General features: G+C 45.9%; 1 protein-coding gene across 1 annotated transcript in view; it reads left to right on the forward strand.

The window, feature by feature from the left end:
* LOC143301750 (uncharacterized) overlaps nucleotides 1–10,299 on the forward strand; it is a 21,012-nt gene that overhangs the window by 2,040 nt on the left and 8,673 nt on the right. The window contains exons 2-5 of the mRNA XM_076616138.1: nucleotides 120–301; nucleotides 2,447–3,970; nucleotides 5,601–5,836; nucleotides 6,801–6,924. Of these exons, the coding sequence (XP_076472253.1) occupies nucleotides 120–301; nucleotides 2,447–3,970; nucleotides 5,601–5,836; nucleotides 6,801–6,924 (2,066 nt within the window). The remainder of the gene's footprint in view (nucleotides 1–119; nucleotides 302–2,446; nucleotides 3,971–5,600; nucleotides 5,837–6,800; nucleotides 6,925–10,299) is intronic.

The raw sequence follows: 10,299 nt of genomic DNA on the forward strand, positions 1-10,299 counted from the left end.
AACAACAACAACAACAACAACGACAACAACAACAACGACAACAACACCGGTACCTAATCCTGCCAAGAGTCATGAAAACTCAATAAAAATGACATCACCCGTGCCTTATTCTCTGACAGGCGTCATGGCCGCAACAGGTAGGAAACACGTCATTCTCCTCACCTGTCTGACCGCCGCCATCTTGGTTTCCATGGTGACAGTGCGCAGCCCCAAACGCTCCTTGGAGGCCGTGTTGGCGCCGCCGCCACCGGCCGGTGACGTCACTTCCGCTTCTCGACACCAGCTGTGGCAGCTGTTAGGAGTAGGCAGTGGAGTGGAGTGCAGTGTAATGTAGTGCAGTGGAGTGCAGTGTAATGTAGTGCAGTGGAGTGCAGTGTAATGTTGTGCAGTGTAATGTAGTGCAGTGGAGTGCAGTGTAATGTAGTGCAGTGGAATGGAGTGTAATGTAGTGCAGTGGAGTGCAGTGTAATGTAGTGCAGTGGAGTGCAGTGTAATGTAGTGCAGTGTAATGTTGTGCAGTGTAATGTAGTGCAGTGGAGTGCAGTGTAATGTAGTGCAGTGGAGTGCAGTGTAATGTAGTGCAGTGGAGTGCAGTGTAATGTTGTGCAGTGTAATGTAGTGCAGTGGAGTGCAGTGTTATGTAGTGCAGTGGAGTGCAGTGTAATGTAGTGCAGTGTAATGGAGTGCAGTGTAATGTAGTGCAGTGTAATGTAGTGCAGTGTAATGGAGTGTAATGTAGTGCAGTGGAGTGCAGTGTAATGTAGTGCAGTGGAGTGCAGTGTAATGTAGTGCAGTGGAGTGCAGTGTAATGTAGTGCAGTGTAATGTAGTGCAGTGGAGTGCAGTGTAATGTAGTGCAGTGGAGTGCAGTGTAATGTAGTGCAGTGTAATGTAGTGCAGTGGAGTGCAGTGTAATGTAGTGCAGTGGAGTGCAGTGTAATGTAGTGCAGTGGAGTGCAATGGAATGGAGTGTAATGGAGTGTAGTGTAGTGGAGTGGAATGGAGTGTAATGGAGTGGAGTGTAGTGGAGTGGAATGGAGTGTAGTGCAGTGGAATGGAGTGTAATGTAGTGAAGTGGAGTGGAGTGCAGTGGAGTGCAGTGGAGTGGAGTGTAATGTAGTGCAGTGGAGTGGAGTGGAGTGCAGTGGAATGCAGTGGAGTGGAGTGCAGTGGAGTGGAGTGCAGTGGAGTGGAGTGCAGTGGAGTGCAATGGAGTGGAGTGGAGTGCAGTGAAGTGCAGTGGAGTGGAGTGGAGTGGAGTGGAGTGGAGTGCAGTGCAGTGCAGTGGAGTGGAGTGGAGTGGAGTGGAGTGCAGTGTAGTGCAGTGGAGTGGAGTGCAGTGCAGTGGAGTGCAGTGGAGTGCAGTGTAGTGCAGTGGAGTGGAGTGGAGTGCAGTGCAGTGCAGTGGAGTGGAGTGGAGTGGAGTGGAGTGCAGTGAAGTGCAGTGGAGTGGAGTGCAGTGCAGTGGAGTGGAGTGCAGTGGAGTGGAGTGCAGTGGAGTTGAGTGGAGTGCAGTGGAGTGCAGTGCAGTGCAGTGGAGTGCAGTGAAGTGCAGTGGAGTGGAGTGGAGTGGAGTGGAGTGCAGTGGAGTGCAGTGAAGTGCAGTGGAGTGGAGTGGAGTGCAGTGCAGTGCAGTGGAGTGGAGTGGAGTGGAGTGGAGTGCAGTGGAGTGCAGTGGAGTGGAGTGGAGTGGAGTGGAGTGCAGTGGAGTGGAGTGGAGTGCAGTGGAGTGGAGTGCAGTGGAGTGGAGTGGAGTGCAGTGGAGTGGAGTGGAGTGGAGTGCAGTGGAGTGGAGTGGAGTGGAGTGCAGTGGAGTGGAGTGCAGTGGAGTGGAGTGCAGTGGAGTGCAGTGCAATGCAGTGGAGTGGAGTGCAGTGGAGTGGAGTGGAGTGGAGTGGAGTGGAGTGGAGTGGAGTGGAGTGCAGTGCAATGCAGTGGAGTGGAGTGCAATGTAGTGCAGTGCAGTGCAGTGGAGTGCAGTGGAGTGGAGTGGAGTGTTGTGTAGAGTAATGTAGTGAAGTGTAATGCATTGTATAACAGTGGAGTTCAGTGTAATGTGGTGGAGTGTAGTGTATCATAGTGTAGTGCAGCGTAACGCAGTATAGTATAGTATAGTATAGCGTTGCGCTGCGCAGTGAAGTGCAGTATATTAAAGTATATCCTCCTCCTTCTACTGCTGCTATCAATGCCGCTGCTGCTGCTACAACACCAACACCAACACGACCACCACCAGCAACAACAACTACTACAACTACAACTACTTTTACTTCAACTACTACTGCTGTTGAATCTGCTGCTACCGTTCCTTCCATACCCATATCCTCACTATGCAATAGGTATAAGACAGGATGTCACGTACTATGAACACCCATAATACATACCGTTGATCCACAAGGCAATGCCAGTCTACTAACTCGTCATTCATTTGTTCCATATGTTCTCAGCAGGTTCCAGACACGCAGCTGAGCAACACACAAACAGATGCCTCCGAAGCGAGAAACGCAGCAACAGATGGCTCCAAAGTTAACAGTACAATGACAAGTGCTTTGAGTCGGAGTGACACAGCAACCAAGGCCTCCAATCTGAGCCATTCAATAACGGATACCTCAACGCCTAACAACACATCAACAGAGCCCCCCTTGCCGAACAACGTCATGACAGATGCCTTCAACGTGAAGAACAACACAACAACAACAGCGGATGCCTCGAACCCGAACAACCCAGGAACAAATGTTTTCAAACCGAACAACCCAGGAACAAATGTTTTCAAACCGAACAACCCAGGAACAAATGTTTTCAAACCGAACAACCCAGGAACAAATGTTTTCAAACCGAACAACCCAGGAACAAATGTTTTCAAACCGAACAACCCAGGAACAAATGTTTTCAAACCGAACAACCCAAGAACAAATGTTTTCAAACCGAACAACCCAGGAACAAATGTTTTCAAACCGAACAACCCAGGAACAAATGTTTTCAAACCGAACAACCCAAGAACAAATGTTTTCAAACCGAACAACCCAGGAACAAATGTTTTCAAACCGAACAACACAAGAACAAATGTTTTCAAACCGAACAACCCAGGAACAAATGTTTTCAAACCGAACAACCCAGGAACAAATGTTTTCAAACCGAACAACCCAGGAACAAATGTTTTCAAACCGAACAACCCAAGAACAAATGTTTTCAAACCGAACAACACAAGAACGGATATTTCGAACTTGAACACAACCACCACCACCACCACCACAACAACAACAACAGCAGCAACAACAACAAATGTTTCAATGATCAACAGTGCACTAACAGATGCTTCAAAATTGAGCCATGCCCAAGAAGACACCTACAAGCTGAGCAGCTTACGCAAACATGCCTTGAAACTGTTCGACTTCAGACGAAAAGAGGCCGCGAAAAACACACGATTCCAGTCTTATTCCAAACAACTGTCCAAAACTCCCCAGCAGTTGTCACAGCCTCACAACACAGCCGTTGTTCAGGAAAACCACAGAGGAAAACCTCCAGTCATCGGACCATCCCAACCCATGCCGGACATGATTCTTCATTTCGTGTGGTGTGGAGAATTCAGGTTCTTGGACTTCAGGAACTACCTGTCCATCAAGAGCGCTATCCAACTCATCCAGCCTAAACGAATCATGTTCCATTATCAGTTCCTTCCCATGAGGGATCCGGATGGGTATTTCACCTGGTTCGAGCAGCTCCGCAGTGAATATCCCAACATGGCGATGTCAGTGATCGACAAATCTTACGATATTTTCAGGAACAGTTTCGCGCAGTACGCTTTTGTTTTCGAGACTCTGCGTAGGTACGGGGGGATTTTTGTTCCCGAGGATTCCCTTGTGCTGAGGATCCCCCCGAGACTTCGTGAGGTGAGCTTTGCGACGGGGATTTCCTCCTGTAACATGAGGGTGTTTTTCGCCGGCATTGCGGTCGCCAGAAAGGGACAGTTTGAGGTGGGTGTTGTGCTGTGTTGTGTTGCTTTGCTTTGCTTTGCGTTGTGTTGCGTTGCGTTGCGTTGCGTTGCGTTGTGTTGTGTTGCGTTGCGTTGTGTTGCGTTGCGTTGTGTTGCATTGCGTTGCGTTGTGTTGCGTTGCGTTGCGTTGCGTTGCGTTGTTTGGTGTTGTGTTGTGTTACAGTGCGTTGCGTTGTGTTATGTTGTGTTACGTTACGTTATGTTGCGTTGCATTGCATTGCATTGTATTATATTGTATTTCATTGTATTCTATTGCATTGTAGTGTAGTGTAGTGTATTGCATTGTATTCTATTGCATTGTAGTGTAGTGTAGTGTATTGCATTGTATTTTATTGCATTGTAGTGTAGTGTATTGCAGTGTATTCTATTGCATTGTAGTGTAGTGTATTGCATTGTATTCTATTGCATTGTAGTGTAGTGTAGTGTATTGCATTGTATTCTATTGCATTGTAGTGTAGTGTATTGCATTGTATTCTATTGCATTGTAGTGTAGTGTATTGCATTGTATTTTATTGCATTGTAGTGTAGTGTATTCTATTGCATTGTAGTGTAGTGTATTGCATTGTATTATGTTGTACTGCATTCCCATCGCATTGCATTTATTTATCTATTTATCTGTTTATTTATATGTTTATTTATGCATGTATCTATTTACTTATTCATCTATTTATTCATCTGACTTCATTTCATTTTTAGTTTCCCTCAGGGCGTGACTGCGCGCGTTGGGTTATGCTGCTGGTCAGGCACCTGCTCATTAACACGTGTGCTGAAGCGCATATCGATTTGTCCGAACGCAGTGACGCCTGCTTGAATAACTGAGCTGAAGTGTTGTATTGTACTGCATTGTGACGTAGTGTACAGCAAAACATCCTCTTCTGGTCCCACTTCCACATCATCCCAAACACACACACACACACACACACACACACACACACACACACACACACACTCAGAGAGAGAGAGGAGAGAGAGAGAGAGGAGGAGGAGGAGGAGGAGGATGTGGATACTTATATAGCGCCTATCCTCGGCCAGAGACTAAGCAGACCAAGCTCTCAAGCGCTGTACAAACTCGGGGGGGGTCATTTGCACAACAGGATCCTGCCAATCTGGGTAGAGCCGACTGACGGTTGCCACTGGGGCGCTTATCATTCGTTTCCTGTGTCATTCAATTACACTTCAGTCACGCACGCACACATACACACCCACGACAGACATGTAACAAGAGAGAGAGAGACAGAGAGAGAGACACACACACAGACACAGAGGGAGACAGAGACAGCGACAGAGACAGAGACGGACTGAGAGAGAGACACAGAGAGAGAAACAGAGACAGCGTCAGACTGAGAGAGACAGAGACAGACCGAGAGAGAGAGAAAGAGAGAGAGACACAGAGAGAGAGAGAGAGACAGAGACAGAGAGAGAGCAATTTTTCAGTCGTGAGAAATGTCAGCCACAATGTTCCTTTTGCTGTGAGTATTTCAACGTGATACAATCAAACACCAAAAACAGTGTCTGAGAGAAAGAGAGTGAGAGAATCCAACCCACACCACCACCCACACACCTTCTCCCCCCCACACCCCCCCCCCCCCCCCAAATCCCACTTGTTGCAGGTTCCCCCCACACAGTCACAGCGCGTGCAGAAGCTGTGCACGTGCAACACGAGTGGCCGAGCTCTCCACCCGTGCGCAGTCAGCAACAAGTTCCGTTTCCGGCAGCAGCACAGCGTGGGTGTGGGTCATGGGGGCAGTCCTTCCTGTGTGCGCATGACGTCGCCCATCTTCCCACGTGACCTGTGGACGTCACGTGACCCTCTGGCCAAGGTCGCCAGTGAGATCGCGTACGGGCGGTGAGTTGGGGGGTGGGGGTGAGGGTGAGGTTTGTGTGTGTGTGTGTGTGTGTGTGTGTGTGTTTTTTATTTGTGTGTGTGTGTGTGTGTGTGTGTGTGTGTGTGTGTTCTTTCTGTGTGTCTGTATGGTGGTTGTTGGTCATCATCATGATAATCATCACCATCATCAAATACTTCGAGAACAACTACAACAATAACCTTTTTTTTTTTAGACGGGACGGTAGGCCTTCGCCGCATTGTCGGCCAAGTTCGGTCGGACTGTCTTCTTGTACTGACTTTGTTACTTCTCTTTCTCTGCCTCTCTCCATTGACATCTCCCTCCACTACACGTTTAGTTTTTTCTTTTGTTTCATTATGATTACATCTTAGCTTAGTTTTGTAGAAATTCATGCATGATCACGTTTCAGCTTCTAGCTATGATGACATCCGTCACATACTTTGTATGTATGTACATGTATTAGGGCAGGACTTTTTATATAAGATCTTCTTCATGTCCTGCTCATCTGGAACTGTGTTGTATTGTACAATGTTCCAGAGAAAATACCGTTTAAACCACTACAATAACTGCAGCAGCAGCAGCAATAACAGCAACAGCAACAACGACTACTACTACTACTGCTGCTGCTGCTGCTACTACTAGTAGTAGTAGTACTGTTGCTACTGCTGCTGCTACTGCTGCTGCTGCTGCTACTGTTGCTGCTGCTTCTACTACTGTTGCTGCTACTACTACTACTTCTACTACTGCTATAGATAGATAATGATAGATGATTGTAAAGAAGAAGACGAACAACAACAACAAGAAGTTGATGATGATGATGGTGATGGTGAGAATGATGATGACGATGACGATGATGATGGATGACGACGACGACAACGACGACCACGATGATGATGATGATGATGGTAATGATGATGATGATTATGACAACGACGACGATGATGATGACTGGTTTACCCCCCCCAGGACGGAGGTGGTACCACGTGCCACAGTGTCAGCCAATGAACGGACGCCACGTGTGGCCCATTATCTGTGTGAGGAGAACTGCACCGTCACCTTCACCTTCTTCCTCAGCGTGCTCAGGTCAGAGGTCACGGCACACCAAGGCTCTGCACGCGCGCGCGCGCGCGCGCGCGCGCGCGCGTGTGTGTGTGTGTGTGCACGTGCATGGCGTAAAATGTTCTGCACACAAGGGAATCGTGGCGTCTTATTGACCACGAGTAGTCATTGTGCGTGCATACATGTGTCTTTAGAGTTTGCGCATTTTTTGAGGGGGTGGGGCGGGTGTGGAGGTGGGGGCAGGGGTGGGATGGCTTACACCCCTACCGCCTCTCCCCTGCCCTGCCCTCCCTGCCCCCTCACCCCCTCCCACACACACACGCATGCACGCATATGTAGTGGTTGATGCGCTCAGAATTTTGGAGAAAAACGAACAATCGAATAATCACACAAACACACACGCGCGCGCGCGCGCTCGCGCATACGCACTCGCACACGCACACACACACATATGTAGTAGATGATGAGACTTTAGGATAAGAACGAGCAACTGAATAATCTCACACACACACACAGACAGTGCGTGCGTGCGAGTGTGCGCGCGCGCGCATGTGTGTGTGTGTGTGTGTGTGTGTGTGTGTGTGTGCGCGCGCGCGCGCGCGAATATATGTTGTTGTTTGGATTTTTTGTTTGTTTGGTTGGTTTTTTTTGGGGGGGGTTTGTGAGTGTGAGAAGGGAGCGAGAGAGAGAGAGAGAGAGAGAGAGAGAGAGAGAGAGTTGACAATTTGACACTTTGACAATTTAGTATCTTTGGTCATGAGGTCCATATGACATGGTTGAATGCGTCAACATATTTCCATTGCATAACGAAACATTAGAATATGCGAGGATGAATATGGTTCCAGCTTAATATGAAAACAAAACGAAAAGAAACATCTTTCCTTGAAGGAAAAAAAGTGAACAACCAACAAGTGACCCAACCTATTATAATAACTCATTCATTCATCCATTCAATGAAACAGATACCTTCGTTGGTTTGTAGCTCTAAGCGGTGATTTTTGCCTACTCTTCGAAGCTTCTGGTGTATAATTTTGTCATCAAATTTATCACCTCGTGATCTTATGATGTTAACATGCTGAACAGATATTTTCTTATTTTCTGAAAAAAAAAGAACAAAAAAGAACAAACACACACAAAAAAACACACACCTTTATTTCTCAAATTGTTGTCAGATTTACAATCAAACATAAGAGTGAGCGAGCGAGCGAGAGACAGACAGACAGACAGAGAGAGAAATCTAAGATGGTTTATTCAATTAAGGCCATAGCCCCACATGAATAGGGGGTAATAACAGTTTTACATGTGTCATTGCAATTGGAAATATAAACAATACAACGTCATTCACAACAAACTATCAGTGAATCCAAGAAATAAGTGTCTATCTTAATTCCAGTGCTTTATAAAGATACATAGCAAAACTACGAATGATTTTTCATCGTTAGATGCCATTAATAAACATAGCCGAAATAAGCATGGACATATATAATATTTTGGGGGAATAAATTGGATTCGTAAGTCAGTCAACACGGGACATTTTAAAACAAAGTGAACTTATCCTCTCTTGATTTTTTGCACAATGGGCACAATTGTTCAGAATGACATGTTGCTTTGTAACGATATCTGTGTGTGTTTACTTCAGAAATTCTAAATGTAAATCTGGTCAGTGTAAGTCTGAGGTGTCTGTTCAAAACAAACAAAAGGTATCGCTTGGAGGGGACGCTCACTCAGTCTGGCTCCGCGACTAAGCCATTATTGTCGTTAGTAGGGGGCTTAGTAGGTGGTGTCCTAAGTACGTTAAAACAGAACAGGCACCACTGAACACCACCGAAGTGACTCAGCAGCAGTGCAGGGTCTCCTCTGGTGTGTGGCCTCCTGGCGACCTAACATCGATGGTTCCCTGTGGACTGCCGACGCTGGAACTGCGACGGACGAACCCGGGTGTGGCCGTGTATGGGGGAATCTAAATGAGCGGCGTGGGAGTAATGCCACTGAAACGGTGCAGATGATGGGGCAGCAAAAAAAAAAAAAAAAAAAAAAAAAGGTATCGCTTCACCATATGATCAGAGGTATAAATTCGATACATTTCCAATCTTTCGCTCGATTGAATATGGCTTTCCCACTCCTGCCACCCACAGCCTACCAATCGTTGACGAAGAATTTGCACAAATCTATTTCATCCCCTACTCCTTGATATTCCCATGCATACCCAAGCCCAAGTTCACGTAAACACATTCGTACATTCGATACCCAGTTTGTTTTGCCTCTCAAGTCTATAAATCATATAGCATATTGTAAGACTTACTTGGCAGTCGAGTATTATTAATTTTTAATAATTTTAACCTGTAACGAATGCATCTAATAGCAGAGTTGATATAGATTGGGTACCTATTAATTTCTCCATATACTAAATCATTGGGTGTTCTCATTTCAACCCCTAAAAACTTTTTAAGCCCAAATAAATGAACAGACTCACAATGCATAACCGATTTTCTATATAACCCCCACAATTCTGAACCTTGTAGCACAATAGGTTGTATCTGAATTAAAAAAAAATTAAGAAATAGCTTCAAAGAATTATTATTCAACAAACGAAGTTTCTTCAAAATATGTAACAACGAATTTTTCCATCTGCTGGATAAACCATTACACGCAGGTACAAAGCTGAAACGTGTAGAGAAGAAAGAGAGAGACAGAGACGGAGACAGACAGAGACAGAGACAGACAGAGACAGAGACAGACAGAGAGACAGAGACAGAGACAAAAAGAGACAGAGACAGAGACAGACAGAGACAGACAAAGACAGAGACAGACAGAGACAGAGACAAAGACAGAGACAGACAGAGACAGACAGAGACAGAGACAGACAGAGACAAACAGAGACAGAGACAGACAGAGACAGAGACAGACAGAGACAGAGACAGACAGAGACAGAGATTTGGAATGGTTTATTCACAATCAGGCCACAGCCCCTAGTGAAGGGGGTATACGTAAACATAATACAACTCAACGAAAACACATAAGCAAATAAGCATTAATATAGACAACAAACCGTGCATTGTATCCGTGTAACTATATAGACAACAAAAAATACATTATAACTGTTTTACGAAGTAACAATTTCTCTTAATTTGAATGCCTTATATAAGAATACCGAAAAATTATGTACGTCATTGGTATTGCTTAACAGAGACAGAGACAGAGACAGAGAGGCAGAGACAGACAGAGACAGACAGAGACAGAGACAGACAGAGAGGCAGAGAAACAATGACAGGGGGACACCATCAAAGCAATCCTTGTCAATTTTAAGCGACCATTTTCGTTTGCTGTGAAAATTTCAGCATCATACACTTAACCAAAAGACTCTCTGAATGATTGAGACAGCGCTTTGCACGTGGGCGGTATGGGT

Source organism: Babylonia areolata, chromosome 28 (genome assembly GCF_041734735.1).
Source record: "Babylonia areolata isolate BAREFJ2019XMU chromosome 28, ASM4173473v1, whole genome shotgun sequence".
NCBI lineage: Eukaryota > Metazoa > Mollusca > Gastropoda > Neogastropoda > Buccinidae > Babylonia > Babylonia areolata.